We start from the raw sequence: 25,808 nt of genomic DNA on the forward strand, positions 1-25,808 counted from the left end.
ACCTCTGATTATAGTATTTTTCATACTTCATATAGGAATGTCTCCGCTTCAGTGTAGCCAACACTTAAAGAAACGTAAAACATTAGAAAAGAAACTAAATTAATATATTATCAATTTGAAAAGAATTTATCTTTCCTCTGTGAGGATTAAAAAAACGCTATTAGCAATATCAATAATTATATTATAAATTTTGGCAACGAAACTAACACGAAAATACACCAAATCTAGAGAGAAAACAGCTGATCGATGTTCATATTCATGGCTGGCAAAATTATGATTTTGTCACCAGAGTCATAAGATCTGTAGTACAAAATCATTGGCCAGTGGCCACTCCATTCTTAGTTATTGTATTTATTTAAATGTATAACAAATTATTATTATTATTATTATTATTATTATTATTATTATTATTATAATTATTATTATTATTATTATTATTATTATTATTATTTTCATAAAATATTATTGCGATTTCTTGTATCTTTCCGGTATTTATATTGGTAACACTGCTTGGCATTCATATCATACAATATGGATACAAGTTGGTCAAATGTAAGCAGTAGGAGTTTTGAAAATATGAATAAGCGAAAAATTGTATAAAACAGTATGAATGTTATATAAATAATTGTGTAGAATATACAAATATACGTTTATGAAACCAAGTTTCCATGATGTACAAAAAATTTATAGGTGTACTCAGAATTTCTGGGTCCTTGGTCATCATTAGTGGGTCAGTATGATGTTTTAATAAAATGTATGCATTAATTTATGTATATGTGGCTCTCCTTCGAAATGCCTCATTAGCATTATAGTTTTATTCTGGTTTCTATGGATTACAAATTGTGTTTTGTGTAGTTTCTCTTCATTTAAATACTGTAGAATGAGGTTAGGTTCCGTTTACTCTGGATTTTTATACCTTCGTTTCTTGAAGTCCCATTTTAATATATTATTTCGATGTCTCCCAACTCATGTATCGCTATGTTATTTTTATAGCATCCTCACATTAACTTACTACATAATAACTTAATGTAATACGTAAGTTACCTGTAATAATCAATACCCTATTGTAAAAGTATTCTCTGTCACAACATAACCCTTAAACTTAATTTCGTTAAACTACTGTAGCACTGAGGTAATTTCCTTCGTACTCCGCTTATAGCACCTTGAATATACGAATCTGTGACAGGTTAGGTTTGATTAGTTTAGGCTGTTATGCCTTGCAACGCCTCTTCACAAAAAAAAAATCACTTCAACAATTTTCACTTGCGAAATTACCGGAACTACCTCAGCGCTAGTTTCACTTTCAGTTAAAAAAAAAATAAAAAAATAATAACACCATACACTGTTCAAAATTTTTTAAGTGAAAATTACATATTGTGATGGAGACCAAATTTATACAGCATTTTACAAATTAAGAAATAGGCCTAATTAATGTTGCTTAGTCATAATATAGAAAGCATGTAACCCAAATATGAATGGATCTGAAAATATACAAGAGTGCATATTCAAGGACTCGGAATCTTTTATCTAGGCTTATTATTTAATGTGGTAATTTCACACAAATCGATTAGGCTTACGGGCGCGCTTCTGTACAGGGGCAATGGCATTTCCTCTAAGGTTAGAGGCCAGTTTAGGTGTGTGTGTGTATTAATCGAAAATTAAGGGCTAAAAATATTGAGAATAGGACGCATGTTTATGACATTTTTTTTCGATTAATACACACACACCTAAACTGGACTCTAGCCTTAGAGAAATGCCACTGCCTCTGAACAGAAGCGCGCCCTGTTCTGGAAGTGTCTTCTCTTTAAAAAATAAACCGTGAGTGGGAACAAATGGTAAACTGAAGAAGCAAGATCATGGTTATGAGCTGGATGTGATAGAAGTTCGATCCAGATTCTGGATTTTTTCTGTGGCAATTTGAACTGTGTGGGGTCTTGTCTCCTGTTGCAACAGAACTAGCTTATGGTTCACCAATACCGGATATATCCCTGAGCTAAAACAGCATAAACTCGTTCAAGTTAGTCAGAAATTCAGAATATAACTAAGAATTAATAGGCTAGTTCGTCCATTTGTAAAATATTCAAAGTGTACTACTCATAATCAGACACACATCATCACTTTCCTCTCAAAGTGGCTTCATTTAACAGTGGCTTTATCTGGTTGGTTACCATGATAAGTGATACTACACTAATAGTTAAGGTTACCATAATACATCCTCATTTTTCAGGAGGAATTTTCAAAATCAACTTGAATGTCCGGAAATGGATTTGCTTTTAAGCAATGGAAAGTAATATTCACGACATACCTTGCAGCTTTGTTTTATTCACTGGTCAGAAGCTCAGAATAACACTCGACACTTCTTGAAGATTTTAAATATGGAGTCCATTTCACTTCAGTTTCCTTATTCTTACCACTTTACTGGTCGGTTCACACACGACTCACACATGATTGGAGAGTGTGAGTTCTTTGCCAAACTAGCTGAGCATTTTGCTGTTTCTTTAAACCAAATGCAGTAGTCTAAAGAGATCGTCTTATTGTGTAGTCAATGAAAGGACTAGCTACAGTGAAGTATAACTTTTGTAATTTCAGTTGTGTACCATTTCATTCATGCTTGCTAAAAATTTCTGTCATTTTACAGAAAAGTAGACCAACAGAGAAATATAAGTTTTCGTATCAAGTCACCCTCTCTTGGAACATGAGTAGGTTAACTGAAATTTGATTAAACAGTGAAGTTCATTGTTGTTTTTATGTATCTTTGTGTACATACTCAGATTATTATGATAAAATATAGGAATGAAGTATCAAAACATGCAGCATATTGAACTTTTGAGCTAATTTTAATTGTTTGAAATTGAACGAATTTGCCCCATTGTGTAAATTTCTAACTGTAAGATGTTTTCTAGAAGTTGGAAGTATCTGGTTGGTATGGTGTCCTCATTTTTAGGTTTAAGCTATGGTAACCCTACCAATAATACCCCTTTCAATAATTTCATTTACAAAAAATTTAATTTAATTTCACTGATTAAAAAAGCTGACTTTATTTATTAGACAACCTTATATTTTGATATCCTTGTTCTCATTCCATTATTGACTTTATTTAGCGTATTGACTCAGTATCACTTTTGAGATTGTTAGGTAAAATACTACCTGTTACACTGTAATAAATTTGAATCATCATATTAATAACACACAGATTACTTCGTGATACTAATAATGTGTTTGTTGTCTAATTTCATTTCAACAGGAGTGGGTGGTTTGTTTACCAAATCTGCAAAACAAGATACATCCTGAGTCACACTGTCAACACTGATGTTATATACCATAGGAAAAAGTCTGAATACATATACATCAATGATCCTCAGTTTCATATGATGTATGGTAAGTTTTAATGTATTATTTGTATTTATTTATTTACACTGCAAGTGGGCAAGCACCCGGTGGCAATGGTACAAACAATATAAACAATACACAATAAAATTACAATACACAATACAATTATATACAATAATTACAATTACTACAGTGAAACCTGTTCAAGACGGAAGTGACATGGTCCTAATTTTTTTTCTGTTGTGGACAGGTTTCCGTATTATTCAGATGTGACATTAAAATGGAATATTTTGTCATTTATATACATGAAAAACAAAATGGCATACCGCAAGAAGTACAAAATATTCCATTTAACACTCATCACATTAAATCAGCTTTCTGTCGCTCATTACGTTGGTGAATCATCTTGATTAATATCTCATTTTCTGTATAAATATTATCATAACTCACTCATTAGTCATTAAACATTACTAAAGTTTACTAATCTCATTCTATTTAATATCTAACACTATACTCTAATACTGTACTGCATATCACTGCATATTATTAATTAATTGGACTAGGAGCCATCTATTAGAAGCCCTGAATTCTGGTTTATTTAATTTCTTTCCCAGTTCAATAGTTTGCTTTACAGAATGATCCAGAAATTGGCTTGTTCTTTGAAAGGTCATGAAGAACCCACTCCCACAACAGTTCATTAAGTTCCACATAAACAGTTGCTTTCTGGTTCCTTTTGTGTCACCAATATTGGCCGCACGCCACTAACTCATTATGATGTTTATTTTTTTAAGTGTCACACCTGAGTTTTCCACAACTGTACTTCTATATTATTTCACATAGACTTTGTTTCTAATTTTCCTTTATCTCGATAACTTTTACTTCATCACTTAATGTTAATGCCACATTTTATGCAACTTTTTTTTTTAACCTAGAAATCACTACACTTGCGCTCAAGCATTGAAAATCTTTGAAGGGACTCGTCTGCCTAGTCAACAGGGTAATAAAATTTATGACCGACAGGCCAACACACCCTCGTACCCTCTAGAATTTTGCAAAGAAAACTTGTTTTTATCTTAGTGACCTACATACTCGTATTTCGTATATTCCTTGAAATTACACGCTGTTTCAAAATATAGTTACAAAATATAGTGTGTCCAAAATATTGTTTCCATTTTGAACAGTAGCAGGCAGTTTCCGTTTCCGCGTTGGACAGTTTCCGTTTTATTCAGGAAAAATTACACATACATACAAATTTCGTCGGGACCAATAAATTGTTCTGAAATAGACAGGATTCCGGATTATTCATTTTCCGATTTGAACAGGTTTCACTGTAATAATAATAATAATACATAAAATAACCTAATTAATAAGTGAACCTAATTTTACATTACAGCCTACATATGTAAAGGCCCTACATGTGTTTCACATTGGTACCGATAATAATCTTTCACTTAATTCTCATATCACTCATTGCACTGGCACTATGACACATTTCACTGACACTTTAGAACAAATTTCACTGACACTATAGAACACATTTCATTGACACTATAAATTATCACTAATCGAAACTATTCACTACACTATAAACATATCTTCACTGACTCACCATACTTCACTGATACAACAGTTCAAATAAGACATACAATTACACCCTTATTCATACTTATAAACAGAACTACATTTAAACTAAACTTATAATTCAAACCAAGGGAGTAACTCGTAAGGCTAAATAAATACATGTTACTTTAAAAAATTAAGTGTCAACTTAATTTTAATTTACACTTTATATACAACTTTTTAAGTTATTCTTGAATCTCCTTAAGGAAGGACAGCCCTCAAAGACTACTGCAGGTAGATCATTCCAATCATTTATAGTTCCATTTAAAAATGAGAATTTACCTACATCTGTTTTCTGTTTCCCACATTTGATTTTAAAATCATGATCGTTCCTACCATAGTACATTGGCTTCTCTAACCAAGCCGTTATGTCTACCCATGTTTTTTGACCTAGATGTGCTCTATATAATGATGTTATTCTAGTTTTTCTACGTCTGTTTTCCAAAGTTTCCCATTTAAGTTCTTTTATCGTATCATTTCCGTCTTCTCTTTTACATTTAACAAATTTAGCTGCCCTATACTGGATTCTTTCTAAGGAATTTATTTGATATATTCTATAGAGATCCCAACATGTAGTTCCGTATTCCATTAACGGTCACACTAACAGACATGCTATTTCCCTCGATTTGGGGCTAGCCTTTTTCAAGATTCTCATAATAAAGTGAAGTGCCCTCCATGCTTTACATGTAATGTGCTCTCCCCAAGAAAGTTTGGAGTTTAAATACCAAACTTCATGACGAGCAGAATATTAAATTGCAATTTCGTATGTAGTAAAAGTTATCCCCATTATAGGCTGTGGAGGCTCACAGGGTAGGTGGGAGTTAAGACTCCCATCTTTGCAGAAAGTCGGAATTTCCCTCTTCCCCCCTCCCCCCCCCCCCGTTCTGAGGAAAATCCTACTGAGTAGGATTTCTTTTCTTGCTCTTCCTCTATCTTTTCTTCTTTTTCCATGCTTTCTTACTCTTCATTCTCATCTTTCTTCTATTTCTCTTCTGCTTTTCATCCTTTTCCTTCTTCTCCTGTTTCACTCTAATCTTTATTCTTCTTCCTCTGTTTTTCTTCTCTTCCATTTTCTTTTTATTTTTAAATCTATTACTTAACAATGCTGTATCAACTCCTAGGTTATATAACATTGATGAATTTGGTGATAATGAGATGGTATTTGGCAAAGTGAGTCCATGGTTTCGTCGTAGTTTATCTGACATTCGTCTTGTAGTTCAGGAAAATCTCTGAATAAAACCAACTTGGTAATCAGCTCAAGCGGGAATCGAACCTACACTGAAGTGTAGCTCCAGATCAGAGGCAAGCACACCTACCACCTAAGCTACACCAGTGGCTCTCTACCTTCCTTACTATTCCTGTACTCCATCACTTCTTAATTCTCCTTCTCTCCCCTCTACTCTTCTCTTAAATTTAATGAAGACTCAATTGAGCTACAGTAAAATGCACAGAAATATTTCCGTTGTGTATTACAGGAAAAAAGCAGATGTATGGTGAAGAGCAAAAGCAACAGAGCTCTAGGCTACCTGCGATATTTGGCTTCTGGAAATCATTGAAAAGATCATACGTGCGGCGCCTCTTATCATTGGCGCAGGCTGAAGATAGGAGTGATAGACTGAAAGCTGTAGAGCTACTTTCAAAATTGAAAAATCTTAAAGGTTGGTTCATCAACATCATGCTTCTTTTGAGGTTCTACATATAATGTATATCATAATAAACTTAACTTTGTAAAAATTATTGGTCACACTCGAACTATCAATCTTACAATTACTAGTGTGGCACCTTACCTACTGTGCTACCAGACTGACACAATTACACCTCCTTACTTTACAAAGGTTATAGAGAAATTGAGAAGGTGATATCTGGAATGGATAGGATTTTCGGATGGGTATTGTTCTTCCTTGTGTGTAGATTGACCTCCTGAAAGTTCAACAAAATCAGTAATGGGAACAATGTAGACTCCCCATGTTAATAGTGGTTGTCTTTTTGTTCCTGTTGTATATTTTTTTATATATTCTTTAGTTCTTTTTTTTTTTTACAGTTTCAATTGTTTTTGTGTTATTTCTTCATTTTGTTATATATAACTTCCATTTTCTACATGCCATATTAAATTTTGTTCTCTGTTTTTCTGGCTGGTGTAGCAAGATTCTTGTTTTTACTTCTTAATACAGAAGTTTTAGTATTTCATTTCAAGCATTTTTTTTTATGTGAAAGTAAAATAAATGTTTCTGAATATGAAAGGACTATTTTTAAACTTAGAACTCTGTTTTATATAATATCCTGTTATTTCCCTTTTTACAAAAAAAAAATTAAAAAAAGAAACACAAACAAAAATGTTTTATGTTACAGTTTCCTTTAGAAAAAACTTTTTTTTTTTTCAGAATGGCTAATAAACATGCTCAATATATAAACTATAAAATGGAAGCATGTAGGCTAAGTTTAGATCCGGTACAAATATACTGTATACATTACATCTCATATAGAAAATTTACTCATCAAACCTACTCGATTTTTAGATGTTGGAGCCCATGAAGAAGATGGGGCAGTTCTTGTGAAATGGAAAAGTTAACTGGGACATGTGAAAAGCATGCTACTCAGTTGTAATAAAACATGAAAAACAAACCCATTTTCGTACTTATTTTGAGTGTTTCATTGTCGAAAATAGAGTAATGGAATTTTTTTGTGACTGATGAATGTACAGTTCAGCAATATTCGTAAAAAATCGCATTTATCGCCAAAAAATCGCGACAAATTTTCGATCGCAAAATGTGTCTACAGAACAAATCTCATTCATTACGTACAGATCTTTAACTCTGACTCACTTAGCACAAATTCTTGAAAAAAAAAAAAAAAAAAAAAAAAAAACATAAATTATTTCGGATTATGTATTATATGACTTTCTCGTGTTAAATTCTATCGTACCTGGTTTACATGTTTCGACCTATTATTGGTCATCTTCAGAACTGGTCGTTGCTGGTCTTGGCGCCTCTTGTTTTATTTCCTGCGAGGGTGTGTTTGTGTAGTGTAATGTGGAGTCAAAGAGTGTGTGTGTTCTGAAATTGAATTGTGTGTTGAGAATTTCATTAGGGTGTGTTTTTGTGTGTCTGTATATTTCATATTGTTCTAGCGTGTTTAGTTTCTGGCTTTTTGGTTGGATGTGTAGAATTTCCATGTCTGTGTTGATGTCTCTGTAGGTATGGTTAGCATTTGTGATGTGTTCTGCATTGGTGGAAGTGTTTTGTAATTTTGTTATGGCTGTGATGTGTTCTTTGTAACGTGTTTGAAATAATCTCCCTGTCTGTTCTATGTAGAAGTTGTTGCAGATGTTACATTTGAGTTTGTATACGCCTGTGTGGTTGTATATTATTCACGGAAGTTGGGTGTCCTTTGATAAGTTATGTGAGAAAAATAATAAACATTTATTAATTTAAAATGGCCCTCCATTACTACGTTCTGTAATACTAATTTCAGTGTATAAAAGAAAAAAAAAATTCCTATGTGAAGTAACTACATTGAGGATATGTCATAAAATAACAAAACTGGAAAGTGACTTACATTTGAGGAAGTGTTTGAATAAGAAATTGTTATCAAGGAAGAAGCTCTTCAGTTAATAAGATGTTGAACGTTATTTTTCATTGCTCGCCGTTTCTTTTGTTAATTCATGAGATGCTCTGGATTTACTTTATTTCCTTTTCAAGAGTGGGATTACCGGCATGCAGCCCAGATGTGTGATGCCAGAACAGCCGTGGGACTTGCTCGCACTGAAGGGGCAGACTTAAGATTCTTTCTGAAGCCTCCTTACTGCCATCTGAATCCATCCAAAGAGGTAATGCAATCTTTATACCTGTTTGTTTCACTGTACGTATTAGTTTTTTACAAAGGGTCCTATTCCACAAAACCATGGTCTAACACATTACAAGTATATTGAGCTATAACTAATAGTTATTAGTAGAATTGTGTTCCACAAAGGTTTCTTGTACATTTGTACCTTATTACTCCATACTTACAACAGTAGAAGTGATTTTTCATTATATTAGAGTCAACGGCAATTCGGAAGACGGTTGTCTGCTAGCATTTGCGTCGAGAGAGACAGATAGAGAGAGCAAGGCAGCGTACAACATTGCCACATCGTACTTCACGAGCACGTGCAATACAAATAGCGCAGGAGAGAATTTAGATTATCAAAAGACAATAATGACCTTAGCCGTTGATTACTGTAAGCATGACGCCAATCAAACCCTCTTTCCTTCACTAACAATATTCTTTGTACGGTTCTCAATCCCACACCACATCCTTCTGCAGTCGTTTCTTGCATGTTGGCAACGTTGCTGCCAGCATCAAGATGGCCGGCAGCGTTCTGCTCGTTAACATTTTTAAAATAATTATACACCTTAAACGATATTTTCCGCGCCTGCTTGCATAATACTTGTCTTTTTACAGTCTCTTCTTCCATTTATTTACCTTACATACACACAGTAAATGTTAGTTTTACTTATTCAATGTATTGAAACACTCGCACGTGAACAAATGAACTCGGGAAGTGCTTGTTATAGACTGATTCTGATTGGTTCTACTGTACAAGCTTGTGATATCACATACCAGAAATGCTACGGCGCATATAGAAGCTAACTGCCTTCCGAAATGCCGTCTAGTCTAGTCAGTCTGTTGTAATATGTACAGATTTCTATACAACTGAAGGAATGCTAATAACTTCAAATACTGGTGAAATTTTTGTGCAGTTCAAGGAAATAGTTGTTTGAAATATGTGGTCTAATAATATTAAAAGTGATAATGTTAATGATAAATAAGAATATCCATATATACAAAGGAAGAATAAATTTCCATTTTAATTATGTATTTGAGTACAATGAACGTTTTAGGTTAAGTGCACTTGAAGTAGAAGAACTTTTCACTAACATTAGACATAGATTAGAACATCCAACGAATCAAAGTAAATTATTATTATCATTATTATTATTATTAGCAAAGTATCACTTACTAAATACACTTCATTGGTGAAGTAATGGTAGTCAATATCATGCATAACAGTTATGCATGGAATACAGAATCCAAGTTTTCAGTGTGTAGATGAATTCACTCTGTGATAGCAGCTACAAATGACATAGAATTTCAATATGTATAGCTCTTTATTGTTTTTTTTTTAAGACGTTTGCTAAATGTACTGAACAGAATGTCTTTCCTTACCTTCAGCTCTTTTGAAACAAGTAATTTCGTCTTTTTAACACCATTTTCAAGAGTTTTCCTTGTTTGCGAAACAATAACAAACAAATTAACGTACGCTTAAGGAATTAATATCAATACTTGCTCCATTTCTCGACTGAAATTGGTTATGTTGCGTACGGAAAATTATGATAGTCATCTTAAAGAGAAAGATTACTTATGTTTAAATATTGACAAATACATGATAATGTATTTAAGTTATCATTATTCTTGATAAACTAATTCAGATAAATATTATAGAAATGATAATAAAAGTTTTTTGCATCCTGAAATACGAATTTATTACCAAGGAGGTGGACATAACCTAATTCAAGGTATGACATCATGTGGCAAACAGCAGTTCCCCGCCATACACTTTTATGACGTCACTAATAACTTTTTACTAGTACTATACAACTGTTGTATATCATTTTGTGGAATAGTACATTATTTTATGGAATAGAAAATTACAACTCCATACTATATAAGAACTTTTACTAATAAGTAATAATATATTAGACCATACTTTTGTGGAATAAGGCCCAGATGTCATTTTCAATGGAAGGAGTTTGACTGTTATGTAATTTCTTGTTTCCCAGGACAAACTAATTGTGTCTCATATTGTTCGTTTTCTTGTGATAAACTGTTGCTGTTTAATAATGGTCTTATTAATAAAAACTCTTATACAGAAGTTTAACTGTCTTATACTTACACAGTGAATAACTCGTTTAAAAGTAGTGTGTAAATTTCTGACTAATAATCACTACATATCTCTTGTAAAATAATACAACTGTTACACAGCTGCATCACAGTGTCATCATTATTTTATTACAAAAGATAACAGAATAACTGAGATTCTCCATTGCATCCGATAGTGTGCGCTAGTATCAATAGTACAACTGGGCCTGATTGATTATCACGTTATATTTGATCAAAGAGTACAGCTACTGCAATATTATTCTAATTATTCTGTGTTCTTTGTTCTGTTCTTTTGTGGTTATATGACAACCATCATTAAAAAATGGCAATCGATACAAACAGCTGTTAGAGAGGTAACCATTTTCTTTCTCTATATACATTGCTTAAACAGGGGATTTTATGTGTATAACTACTGCAAAGCATTCCCATGTATAGTTACATGCTGCTTATACATCTATTGCTTACACATGGTTTAATAGTAATGTTTTCTTTTCCAAATCTGCATAAGTCTCATATAGGCCCAAAAATTATACACTGTTTATTAGTAACACCGTAAATGTTCAGTATTGATGATAGAGAATCTTCATATTATACAGTAATTCCCTCATATCTGCTGGGGATATATTCCAAATCCTACCATGGATATGCGAAATTGCGGATAAGGGCAAATCCTATAAGTATCCCTTTGGTAGTTTGCTACTGCAGCACTTGTCAAGACAATGATAAGTAAATAGTGGAGGTAATGCTACTAAGGACAGTGTTTGTGAATGATATTGTCACAGTCTATGAATCCAAGGTGCAATTAAATTATAGATTTTCTGTAAAACTATTGATATCAAGGTACTATGCACTAAAATACGTGAACAAAAAAGCTGCTGATAACTGAAACCACAGATATGGAAGATTTACTGTATTTCACATTTACTATTCTGATATTAATATAAATTTTTTGTTATGGCAGGGCCCCTGCTACCATTGTAAAGCATTGATTTCTTCTTCATGACTACTATTGTGAACTGTAGATGCCAGTTCTGGGAACTTTTTGAAACTACCTTGTACTTAGATCTACTTGGTAGCTGTAGCTGCAAGAATATTAGTTGACTGGAGACTCCCTAGAAGATATTTTCATCACTGAGTCAGTGAATGGACGAAAGTTACATAAATAAAAATTCTTTCTTGAAAAACACCCATTGAAAGTTTTCAATTCTTGGTGCAGAATACATTATGAATAAAAACTTTAACTCAAATTATTATGGCATGAGTGCCATTGGAAAACAAACAACATTATCTCAACCCCACACCAAAACATATAATTTTATTTTTTTAATGTAATGGTGATATAATAAACCACGTCATATTCTATTGCAGGAATTAACAGATCGCTTGTGCAATTTATTGATTTCACTGAATAGTTTGAAGAGACATCCTTGCATCAACTTTTTTCTTGCTAAGGCATTCCCTGAGTTGCAGGTGAGTTCATTTAATATTATTGTTATTATACATCTTGATTACACACATCACTTACGATTTGGTAAATTTGTTATAGAAACAGCTTTCCTGTTTTAATATGAAACTGTAGTGGTAATTTACCTTAGTTGACTAGTTTCGGCTTGATATGTACAGTAGAACCCCTATTTAACGTTTTTCTGGGGGAAAAGAATAATTAACCTTAAATAGAGGTTTGCTATTTCTGTTTAAAAAAATTGAATACTTTTGCAAAAAATTAAATTTACTTGCGGAAAGACCTCAAGAAGTAAATTATGGATAATACTGTACAAGAAACTCGAAAACATTAAGGACAAGCTGGGTGCCAATCGAAATAATTTTGAATTGTATTCTCATAGTTATGAAACAAAATGTATGAATTCTTTAAAATTGTTTGAACCAAAATGCAACACTGTTACAGTATTTAATCATAGTAGTAATTTAGGCTCAAGAATATATAACAAATTTATATTTAAATATCCTAATCTTGTCAATTCTATTCAATTTAAAAAGTTATGTATGGATTTTATAAAAATTGAAAAATTGTAAATTTGAATTTATATATTATAATTGCATAGTAGACATAAGACAAATTGTATTGTATACTTATTAATTTCAATTCAGGAATCCGCTCCTGAGCACGAGTTGTACTCTTTCAGGGGCGAGCTAGAGTTTTTCTGTATATATTATATTTTATGTTACACTTATTAGCAAAATAAAAATAAATAAATAAATCAAGTCGTCTTCTCATCATCTCGAATATCTTCTCATTTGGATAATATTTTTTTTATTTCGCAAATTAAATTAACTTTCTCTCCTAGAGAAAGCATTTTCCTTTTTTTCAGCCATTGTTTTCCAATAATATGTAATAGTGAAGACAATTCCATCTCTTCAATGTAGTAGCACTAACACCACACTAAGTAGGAATTTGCTATATTTGTTTAAATTACTTTGAATATTTTTGCAAAAAGTTAAAATTACTTTCAAAAATCTACAATACGTAAATTAATTATGGGTAATTCTGTATAAAAAACTGGAAAACATTGAGTGGAAGCTGGGTGCCAATCATTTCTTCTTCTCGCCATTTCGGATATCTTCTCACATGGACCTCTTTTCCATTTCGCGAATTAAATTAACTTCTTCTGAGAGAGAAAGCATTTTTCTGTTTGCAACTATTGTTTTCCAATGATATGTAATAGTGAAAACAATTCCGTCTCTTTAATGTAGTAGCACTGACACCACACACCTCAGCGAACACAACAAAGACAAGAAGCGACTGATGATGCAAGTTGTGATTATTACACAGGCACGCAGCCTTGAATAGGCACAGGAAGGCAGGGGAAATTGCGTGACCCACACTATTAGCACATGATGGCGAGGCAGTAGGCCTAGTATTGTCGTCGTCAGAAAATTAGTATTTTACATGCTGAATCAAAATGAATTTTGTGTTAGACGAGATTTAAAAAAAATAATTTAATAATACTTTTTAAAATATAATATGGGAACAACGTTAAAGTGAATATAAAAATGCATTAATCATGTGTAATAATTATTGGAACTATGACAATTTTAACATTAAATGTGGAAAAACGTTAAATGGAGGTCACCTGAAATCGAGTTTCTACTATAGTCATTTTCAGGTACTAGTTTACCATAGTTTCACATTGACACAGAAAAGTTATTTTTATAACAAATTTATCTAATTTTAAATTATTGTTATTATCATTATTTACTTACAAATGGCTTTTAAGGAACCTGGAGGTTCACTGCTGCCCTCACATAAACCCGCCATCGGTCCCTATCCTGAGCAAAATTAATTCAGTCTCTACCATCATATCTCATCTCCCTCAAATGCATTTTTATATTATCCTCCCATCTACGTCTCGGCCTCCCCAAAGATCTTTTTTCCTTTGGCTTCCCAACTAACACACTATATGCATTTCTAGATTCGCCCATAGTTGTTACATGCCCTGCCCATCTCAAATATCTGGATTTAATGTTCCTAATTATGTCAGGTGAAGAATACAATGTGTGCAGTTCTGTGTTGTGTAACTTTCTCCATTCTCCTGCAACTTCATCCCTTTTAGCCCAAATATTTTTCTAAACACCTTATTCTTAAACACCCTTAGCCTCTGTTCCTCTCTCAAAGTGAGAGTCCAAGTTTCACAGCTATAATCTTTTCGCTGTAAGAAAAATTCTAATATAAACAATAGCACGTGACTGAAGTGAGGCTTCATTGGCCACTGTTTGGCTCCATAGATTCTCAGTACATGTTCCCGCCTACTGTTGTACATTCTGTTTCATGTTAAACATTTCCCGTTACTCGTCAAGTAGGTCTAACCTCACTACTATGCATTCATTTGCTTAGGAAACATTTACTTTACAATTACTGTAATTAAATCTCATATAACTTATTATATACATTTATGACTATTTATTTTTCTCTGCTTTTGAGAGGGTTTCTACTCTTATGTTTAATAACCACACACACCGAGGATGCAGAAGCCATACTTCTGTACCACGTGCTTACGTGAACAACTACGAGCTCAAGTGATGCCAGCTTGTTACAAGAACAGACTACCTTGGTATTACTGTTGATATTCATCCGCGTTCATAGTACATAACAAAATATGAAAGGAGCTTTCCTTTTACATATCGTTTTACATATGAGTGAAGTTATATGTTGTTGTTGTTTTCTAATGCCAGGCGTTTGACAATAAAGTCATTTGACCTCTTGCACTCCAATATTTTTCAAAGATATTATCATGGCCAGCCACTGAAGCACAGATTTTGAGGTGTTCCGAATCCATTTCTGGTTAAATGGCAAGTTGTAGCTGCTTTAAGTGAACACCATATTTTAACGTTTTGGTGGCTACTTCATTCACACTCAACCCCCAGAATGTCTGGAGGACTACACCTGCTGTTGGTCGACGGGTCCATTGGACCTAGCTGGGAGATGTTGTTGATCACCAGCTTTCCCTCCTTAAGCCACTGGAAGACGATTTTAGTGCCATAGCAGGTCAGCACTAGGAACAGAAAAGTAGAAAGAGGAGGAAGGAAAGGGAAATGAACCCCTAGGCCTCGAATGCTCTAATGCCGTCGGGGTCGAAGAAAGTAAGAGTTCAGTCAGAGGACTGGATAGGAAAGGGTAAAGAGGGAATTAGGTATTGAATAGAGGAAAATTATACCAAATTCAGTCATCAAGTCATCAAGCTGACCAGTGCTAATTGATGAGTAGCCCCTCCCTTTAGTTCAGCTTGTAAAATTATGCTTACTAACAGCTGCACCACGGGAAGTTAAATGTTTCATTGTATTTAACAACTAGAATTCAATTTTTTATTTTATAATAATACAAGATGATAGTTTCCAAATACGGACTATATTTTCCTGCGTCATGTGAGTGTTTCGACTGTGAGCCAATCACGGGTATGACAGCCAAGTGCTTGTGTTTACATTAGGATTTTTCTTACAGCGAAAACAGTATATACGGAACAACCGGTAATATAACTGTTTTTAAAATTCTAACTTTCAGCTTTTCGAGAGCAGACTGGATGATAAAAGCTTCTCAGCCGAATAATAATAGGAATTTCTCATTATAAATTTCCTCTTAAGTGTGTTTTGTATTTTGTTACTGTTGCTCCAAGTACTGAATTTTTCCACCTTTCCAAAGGATGAATTTCCAATTTTTATATTTCCATTTCGTACAATATTATTATTATTATTATTATTATTATTATTATTATTATTATATCTAAATTTATAAAAATCACTGGCGTAATTAACACCGTCTTCAAATCATCCCATGTTCAGAAACATACAAGGCTAAAGGTATATAAAACACTAGCTCGACCGGTCCTCACTTACGGTAGCGAGGCATGGACAATCAGAAAAGCTGATGAGCAAAGGCTGACGACAGCTGAAATGAGGTTCATGAGACGAACAGCGGGATGCTCTTTGCTGGAACACCGTAAAAATGTGGACATATTGCAGGAACTCAAAATGGATCCTATAGTTAATTTTGTTCAACAATATCGACTTCAGTGGAAAAAACATGTCGAAAGGATGGATCGCACTAGATGGACTAAACAGATTCTTACTTATGTACCAAGAGGAAAGAGGAAATTGGGAAGACCACAAAAGCGCTGGCATGAGACCATAACAGATCCTGTAGGGTCTAATACGTGACGGATATGATGATGATTATTATTATTTTTGTTATTGTTATTATTAAAATAATGTGTGAGTTCACATGTGATGCTGCCTTAACATGTTTTGTTTGTTCAGCATAGGCACATTGTATTTGATGCTGATCTGGCCACAATGCAGCTGCCTCAGATACCCATTAAAAAGGATGATGTGCTTCCACTCAGTATTGAAAATCTTCTTCATTATTCTACTATTGACGACAATGCCAAAGGTAATAATATAAATAGATTACAAATTTTTTCGCATAAAGATGTTCATTTTTATCATCTTTCGAAAATTGCTACCACCATCAGCATCAACCAAAGCAGTTAGTGTTCATCCGTGTTACCGCTTAAGACTGCTCAAGTTGTTCCCTCATAGTACATTCTTGGTTACTGCCTCCATGCCATTTGTTCAGCTAGAGGTGACGCAAGAAGAGCTTGCCACGGAAAGCTGCGCGAACATTCGGAAACGTTCGGGTGCACTCGACCTCGCTTCGATTCGATTGGCAGTTCTCACAATCAGTCGTCTGCTGGCTTGATGTTTCAAGTGAGATTTATCACAGCGCATGTAATGTAACCTAAACCTTATTGCAGAGTAACTAGTAACATAACATTGTTGAAAATACAGAAGCACGAATTTTTTTACACATAAAATCACTGAATGAAATGACAAAGATGTTATAAGAAATATGTGATCGTGTAATAATTGATATTTGACGTTGTAATAAAACACTAATACTATGTGATTTTATTAAAATGTTCCGACAACTAGGGTACTATGGTCGGTTTATTTTAATCTGTATATACTCCTTATGTTATGAGCGGAGCCTGTTTCATTTTTCATAAATTTATAAACGTTATAAATAATTCCCTAGTTTGACTGTGTAACGTTGTATTAGCACTTCCTAATATAGAGCGAAACAGGGGCATTGTTAAGTACATAGAATGTTATACAGAACTCTGTTATTTAACAAACACACTTTGAACTACATAAAACTCTTGATATCAGGGATAAAACGCAGAAAATGTAACGCACACGCTGGCTTCTACCCGCTCTGCACAATACAATCAATGATACAAACAGCTCAAGACCACGCTTTCGAAAGCGCCCTGTAATCAGCATTAGGTGATTCATAGCAGCCCTGTAATGAGCATGGCGGCACGAGGACCAGATATCATTCTCTGCGCATCTGTCAAATGGGCAAGCTTTCTTTGCGCTTCCTCTACCACATGTAGTGGTAGTAGTCACTGTAATGAATTCTCAAAATTTGTGAAACATCTGTTGTGGCCAACATTTTCGTTATACTCAAAATCAATAATAGCATTAGCAACGATTTTATCTGAATACCTTCCAGCTATCGTGAAAATTTAACAAAAATCTGCTCCCCTCCCCCCCCCCCCCCCCCGCTTTTTCATAGAAGAAGTTATGGTTTCATGTAGGGTTGCCAACAAGTGACAATGAATTTCGCATATCAGTCTGACAAAACTCAGGGATTAAAAATTCGCGTACATTAATCATATCAATAGTACAGTCTTCAGGAAGAAATGGATCACATTCATCTTCAGCGATGTCCAGCCCTAACCTCTAAACCAACTGTGTGAGAAATATTGAAGAGCAACAGAATTAATGGTTTTATTGTCAATAACTCAGCGTTATTTAGCAACACTTCATGCCTCAGCAAAGGTGAATGATCATCCAACCAGATGATTAGCACGATGACCCTCCCAGTCATTACAGCTTGGTACAGTGTACATGGCAGTGACCTTCCACTTGCCAATCAAAACAAGCCAGATGAAGGGGTTGTTCAGAACAACACAACCACCTAATGTTCACTCCGTACTGATTACAGCATTGCACGATCTCACAATTCATGTATTTTATAATGCATGGTCTTCTGTAAAACTTTTCAAAACATAGCAAAATGATATTTTACTTTCTTGTTGTTTTCTACTAAAGGCATTAACCAGAATAAATGACATTACTTACGGTTCAGCCTGTGTATCAAGAGCCAAGCATTACTGCAGAATATACTTTAATAGCAGTTTCAAATTTGAGGAAAAAGAATCAAAGTGAAGTGTTTATTAATTGGAAACATTTTTGTTGGATGAGGATTCAACATCTGAAAGGAGTAGAAATGTTCGAATATATCCAAGTTCTACATTCGTATTTGTGTGCTAGTAATTTGTGGTAACCATCTGTCAGAAATACATTTCTTGTATTTTCTCTCCTACAGACATTGTAAAGTTGGGTGGCCTTCCTCTGATCGTTGACTTGTGTCGGTATTTTGAGGACAATATAGACATCAACATCATGCTGGTGAATCTGCTGTGCAATATTTCTGTGCAAGACGATATGCTTCAGGATTTTTTTACTACAGGTAAAATGATAGGACTTCATTTATGGGATATATCCTTTTAATAATTGATACAGTCAAAATGAAAACTGACCAGGTGCAAAAAGCAAAGTTTTGAGACAACTAAAAAAAACCTGTATATTATTCAGTTTTATGTGAATAATGACCTGAAAATGTTACAAGTACAACTTATTGGCATACAGTTTACTATAATAATGTTGAATTAATTCTTACTTTCTCACATTTAGATATATAGGTCAGTTTGTTAGCTTCCTCAGAACTTTGTTTTTTGCACTTGGTCAGTTTTCATTTTGACTGTATCAATTTGTAATAAGCTGTATATGATATGATTTAATTTTCCTTATTATAATAGAAAGTTTTGAGAAATTTATTTACAAGCTTTTTAAACAAATACTATATCTAAGTTAGTGTTGTTTTTGTACGTGGGTGGTTCAAATTTGATCCAGAAATTATTTTTTTCTTGGATTAAAATATTTGCTTATAATTAGAGATGGGACATTCGAATTTTGAAAAATATTCCAAATTCGAACTCGAATCTTCGCTCTATTTTCATCACTCGAATCTCTCGAATCCTAATCCAAAAATCTGTTAAAACTTAGGAAAAATCAATTTTTACTCCATTGAAGTTCAATCATTGCCTGCTTGAAAACATCCAATGGCTGCTTAAACTGCCTGCTCATAAGACGATTTTAACAATGCTTTTGCTGAAATGGTAGGTGGCAGCACCAAGTATACTATGGTATTCGTGAGGTTTTAAGAACAAAAATAATAACTTAACCTTACAAGTTCCATAAAATGTTCTACTAGTAGTTAATTTGCAGTTTCAACTTGAAAACTATTTTTAGATCTGTCACATCAGATTTTGTAATTGAGCTACTCAATCACTCTTCGTAATGTATCCAGCTGTTTGCTGACAACATAAAGCTCACTATAGTCTTTTCAGTTCTTGTTTTTCATGAGAAATAAGGAGTATTTTGATCGGTGTTCATTATAGATGCCTGTTGCTAGTAGCCAGAGTTGGGGTGTAGTCAATATATACTGCAGGGCTGTGTCTTCTGCAACTGGTACTGATGATTTTAATTTGCTTGTTTTGTGGTTTATGGATGGACAGTATAGAAGAATGTGTTCGAGATCTTCATCATGATTATTACACCACAGAACGGTGAAATCGGTGTAGGTACAATTGTGTGACAATGTGACCTGTTCTGGCTCTTGTTAAAAATGGTTGAACATGTCTGGGCAAGTTTTTGTACATTTCCAGGTCATTTGGTTCCTTTTGAATGGACTGTAAAATTTTTCATTTGTCAGAATAGAGCCAATTGTTGATCCATAGGTTTATAAAATGAGACCTTACTGAAGCAAAGGCACTGGATAGAGATATTACTTGAAGCGGTCTTGGTTGCAAATATGTTGCCTGTTTTACAATGTTATTGACTTTCTCGTTTCCAGGTATACCACAATGACTAGGTAGCCATTGAAATGTTATTTTTTTTGGAGTTTTTTTAGTTTACTAAGTTGTTTCTGAATTGGAATAATTCTACATGCATATAGGTTTGGTACATATTTGATTATAGTAAATATAGCACCCTTGAAGTCGGTAAGTATGCAAATAGATTTTGTCATAGATAGCAGCTCCTATTGGCTAGTGAAGTCGCTTGTGGATATAGGTCTAATATATAGATCATGTTACATGTTTGATCATTGAATGAGCAGGCAATATAAGCAGCCATCGAATGCATGGATGCATTCAAGCAGGCAGTGCATCCAATAAAAGCATTCACTAACAAAAGAATGGCGATTGTTGTATAGCTGCCCATAATGGGGACCAGGGTGCCAGGAGGGCCCAGTCCGATTTTTAGATAACTTTTAGGGAGAGTAAGACAAAATATTCACAAAACCTTTTTTTGCATGAAAGAAAATTCATTTAAATCACATATAATTGGAATGGTAATTATGTTTTCAATAAGTTTTAAGATTTTTCATCACTGTTCTTAATATAGCATCTGGTGATGGTGGGTTCAGTAAACTGAAGTTGATCAGTATACAGTGAAACCTTTCAAGACGGAAGTGACACAGTCCTAATTTTTTTTTCCGTTGTGGAGAGGTTTCCGTATTATTCAGGTGTGAAGTGAAAATGAAATATTTTATCATTCGTATAAATGGAAAACAAAATGGCATGCCGCAAATTGTAGGAATTACAAAATATTCCGTTTAACACTACTGACATTAAATCAGCTTCATGTCGCTTATTTAATTTTGGTGAATGATCTTGATGAAAATCTCATTTCCTGTATAAGTGTGTTGTAACTCATTCATTAAGCACTATAAAGTTTATTGATAACACTAAATTTAATATCTAACACTACAATACTGTACTGCATATCACAGCACATTATTTAATTGGACTAGGAGCCTACAAGCCTTGAATTCTGAATTATCTAATTTCTTTGCCAGTTCAAGGGTTTGCTTTGTAGAATAGGTCCATAAATTGACATGATCTTTGAAAGGGCAAGAAATATCCACTCCCACAACAGTTCATTTATTTCTATGTAACCAGTTGTTTTCTGTTTCCTTTTTATATCACCATTATTGACTGCAAGCCACTCACTCATGATACGGCCTTTATTTTTTAAAGTGTTAAGTTACAACTGAATTTTCCATTCCTAAATGTCAACATTATTTTCTATACTCTTATTTTCTCATTTTCCTCGATAACTTTTACTTCATCAGTTAATGCTAGTGCAACATTTTTACGCAACTTTTTTTTAATCACGAAATCACTACCCAGCTACGATAGTATACAGGAGTGAAGCATTGAACATCTTTGAAGGGACCGTCTGCCTAGTCAATAGGGTAATAAAATTTATGACCACCAGGCCAACACACCCTCATACCCTCGAAAATTATGCAAAGAAAACTTGTTTTTATCTCAGAGACCTACGTATTTCGTACATTCCTTGAAAGCACATACTGTTTCAAAATATAGTTTACATTAAAGTAGGCCTAGTGTGTCCAAAATATTATTTCCATTTTGAACAGTAGCAGACAGTTTCCATTTCCGCGTTGGACAGTTTCCGTTTTATTCAGAAAAAATTACACATAATACATATGAATTTCCTGGGACCAATAAATTGTTCCGAAATAGACAGGATTCCGGATTATTCAGGTTCCGATTTGAAGAGGTTTCGCTGCATTTAGGTCAAGAAAAATCAGCAATCTAATAATGCTATCCACTGAGTGTGAATTGGCTTTAGAGGCAAACTTTAATGAGATCATAAAAAGTTTGTAGCCTATCTGTTAAAGTGAGACAGTTCGAAATCTCAAATAATAGAATTAGATTATTAGATTGTAACTGAAATAGCCTATTTCTCGAGAGCTTTTGCTCGTATAAAATAATGTGATGTTTCAGTTAGAATAAGTACTACTGTGTTGTTGTTGGTGTTGTTTAGTCAAATGATACCAAGAAGGCAGAATTGAGGAGCGTTTTTGCTAAACTCAATAGATGCATAAAACTACTTTTCTCAGAAAACGAGTTTTATTGTATGTTTATGTTGTTTATGAGTTTATGTTGTGGGAAGGAGATATTTCTAATCATCCTCTACGCACAGTATGAACTGAGTTATGCAAAATCTAACTGGTAGTTTATTTTTTTAATTTTATTGGGTTATTTTATGACGCTGTATCAACATCTAGGTTATTTAGCGTCTGAATGATATGAAGGTGATAATGCCGGCGAAATGAGTCCGGGGTCCAGCACCGAAAGTTACCTAGCATTTGCTCGTATTGGATTGAGGGAAAACCCCGGAAAAAAACCTCATCCAGGTAACTTGTCCCGACCGGGATTCGAACCCGGGCCACCTGGTTTCGCAGCCAGACGCGCTGACCGTTACTCCACAGGTGTGGACCCTCTAGCTGGTAGGATGATACAGAAACTAAACATCATATGATTGGGATATGTAACTCATTTTCGCAAAATTTTGCATCTATCGAGTTTAGCAAAAACTTTCCTCTATTTATAAGGCAACTAGGCCAGGAGATAATGGGGTAGGTTGGCCAGTTCCTTTCCCCCTCCATTGCATACTTCGCCAACTGGCTACATGTTACACTAGTCAGACTTCAGGTGCATACAAACAGTTATTCTTCCTCTGACACATATCGTCAAGTGAGATGTACTGCCTGATAATAGAGATACTACTATACAACAATTAATTAGGCTATACTAAACTTATTTACTAAAGATGTTATTAATTAGTCCAACAGAATAATATCTGTTATTGTGACAATTCGTCTAGCTAGCAGTGCATTATTCTGTACAGATTGCTGTGCACTTTACTGCGGAATCCCGGCCATTAGTCACTCAGCTGAGTGTGCTCCTTGTATAATGGCAGTTGACTTGAAATATAAACGTCAACGTATATGCCCAACTTGGAGTCAGGCCACAAAAGGGAAATAACGCTGTAGGAGGAAGGTTCGATCCGGTACTGTGGATTGAATTCGGCGTAGCTCAGTGGTCAGAGCGCTTGATACGTAGAACCAAGGACCCGGGTTCGATCCCCGGCGCCGGAGCGAATTTTTCTCCTCAAATATTAATTATACTAAACTTAGTCGCTGTATATCTCCATATTAATTTTTCTTAACTATATTTATAATATTATCACTAGAGTATGCCTACATTTATTATTAAAATTACAAATTATTTTTTATACTGATTACAAGACTGATTGTTAAACATGTTTTATAAACTGTGAGTTTTTTTATTTTTCTTGCCCAAATAATATTTCAATTTTAGAAACAAACAAGGTTGCCAAACATTGTACTAAAATTTCCCTACCTTTTTGTCTCAGTACTGTATTTTCAACATTCATTAAAATATTAGCAAGGGAAGGGTCCTGTAGAGTATTTGTTGAGGGGCTCACGATTCCTATGTGCAACCTGTTTGTTGCAATTTCGGTGGTACTCGGTACACCAGTATCACCTTGTGGTGGCCCTGAGTGGCCACATTGTTTCCACTATGCCATCTAGCATAATCTTTTGGAACTTAAATGAAGGATTCGAGATTCGAGAACATTTCTTGGATTCAGATTCGAGAAAATTTAGGATTTGTCCCACCACTAACCAAAACATCTGGTATAATATTGCAGGATGCATTGGACTGCTAGCTCGATGGTCAAAGCACTCCAACATAAGACTGGCTGTACCTGCTGCACGAGCACTAGCCAATATTGATGTGGACGACATACCTAACGTCAAGTTCTCACATCGGCTTCACTTACTGCATCCCACCGTGCGGCGCATTGATGTACCAAAGCTAGACGTTGTATTCATTCACGGCCTGCTAGGTGGCGTGTTCATCACTTGGCGTCAGCGAGACCGTGACCACAATAACCTCAGTATTTTAGGTAATTCAGTACGTAATTGAACGAAAATCTTCTTTAAACTTACAGTAACTAGTGGCAATCATAGTCACGTATGGGTCATTTGCAGAATTTGTCTAATAAATGACATCCATCAATTCAAACCTTTCTCATTATTGCATTTATAACAATAGAGTTATAAATTCCTAACAGTGAGTAGTTTCAATACTAATGTAGTAAACGTCACAAGAATTATTTCCTTCATGTGAAATATTTCACGAGAATAAAATAAAATTCTCATAGTAACAGCTAAAATGCCGTATCCATACTAGTTAATTATTTAAAATGGAACATGATTATGTCCAAAACACATTAAAAGATGCAAGCATTGTTACAAGAAGATGACATTGTACAAAAATACTGGAGTGCAAGATATCAACTGAGTTCATTGTCATGTGCCTAGGCCAGCAATAACAACAGTAATATTTTTGTATTTAATTGCATGTTAAAATACTGATGCTCATATTACAAACTTTAGTGTTACTTTCTCTGAATAAATTACCTATGTATAAATTAAATAATGCTGATGATAAACTACATTCTTGCCAGACAAGCATTTATAGTTCAAACATTTTTACTAATTTTATTTTCCATCTGAACACACCAAAAAAGTGCTTTCCATACTACATTCCTTAAAAGCATTCGAAAATTCCTTCCTCTATCACTCAAGAAAATACTAGTGGAAACACTAGTAATGCCCCACTTCGATTATTGTGATTTTCTACTGACTGACCTCAATGTCAACCAGTCGCAAAAATTACAACGTATTCATAAGTCTTGTGTTCGCTTCGTGTGCGATGTCCGTCGCACTGACCACATTACCCCATCCTTCCAAACTCTGAACTGGCTATGGCTTAACGAACGTAGAAGTTTTCATTCTCTTGTTCTCCTTTTCCAAGTCCTTCACACCTCTATACCTACCTACCTTGCCTCCCGTTTCAGTTACCTGTCGTCATATCAGGGGTGTATTTTGCGGGCTACCGGGGCTACCGGGGCTACCTGCGGTAGCCCAAGGAAATTACAAAAGAAAAAGTTTATAATATAACATAATGTAATAATTTTGTATTATTAGTTTTACCATAGTAATTAAAATTAAAGTAATTGTTAGATATATTTTGTGTAATAATAGGGTCAGTGGTAGCCCAAACCCTTTAACCAGTATACGCCCCTGCGTCATATCATAATCTCTTCACATGCACGCAAAATAGCCGGATACTAGCCATACCAACACATAAGACATCATCGTATTCATCATCATACACAATCTCGCTCTCGTGCTTGTGGAATACCCTACCCAATGACATCAGAGATTGTCGAAATTTAGTAGCGTTCAAAAGCAAGCTTATTAAGCATTTTCTTACTGCGTAGGGTAGGTTTAATTTTTACTTAATCAATAAAAGAAATGCTTCTCTCTTCTTAACTTTTAGAATAAACTGTCTAGCTTTTATTAATCAGTTAATCTTTTAGTACTTTGATTT

At 34.3% G+C, this 25,808-nt stretch overlaps 1 protein-coding gene across 3 annotated transcripts in view; it reads left to right on the top strand.

The window, feature by feature from the left end:
• Positions 1 to 511: 511 nt before the first annotated feature.
• LOC138694854 (protein SERAC1) overlaps positions 512 to 25,808 on the top strand; it is a 44,044-nt gene continuing 18,747 nt past the window's right edge. For all 3 annotated transcript variants that reach the window (XM_069818980.1, XM_069818981.1, XM_069818982.1), the window contains exons 1-8: positions 512 to 730; positions 3,245 to 3,378; positions 6,426 to 6,608; positions 8,649 to 8,776; positions 12,238 to 12,339; positions 16,639 to 16,771; positions 18,776 to 18,919; positions 24,058 to 24,315. In XM_069818980.1, coding sequence (XP_069675081.1) covers positions 669 to 730; positions 3,245 to 3,378; positions 6,426 to 6,608; positions 8,649 to 8,776; positions 12,238 to 12,339; positions 16,639 to 16,771; positions 18,776 to 18,919; positions 24,058 to 24,315 — 1,144 coding nt within the window. In that variant the 5' untranslated portion in view covers positions 512 to 668. The remainder of the gene's footprint in view (positions 731 to 3,244; positions 3,379 to 6,425; positions 6,609 to 8,648; positions 8,777 to 12,237; positions 12,340 to 16,638; positions 16,772 to 18,775; positions 18,920 to 24,057; positions 24,316 to 25,808) is intronic.

Source organism: Periplaneta americana, chromosome 2, assembly GCF_040183065.1.
Source record: "Periplaneta americana isolate PAMFEO1 chromosome 2, P.americana_PAMFEO1_priV1, whole genome shotgun sequence".
Classification (NCBI taxonomy): domain Eukaryota; kingdom Metazoa; phylum Arthropoda; class Insecta; order Blattodea; family Blattidae; genus Periplaneta; species Periplaneta americana.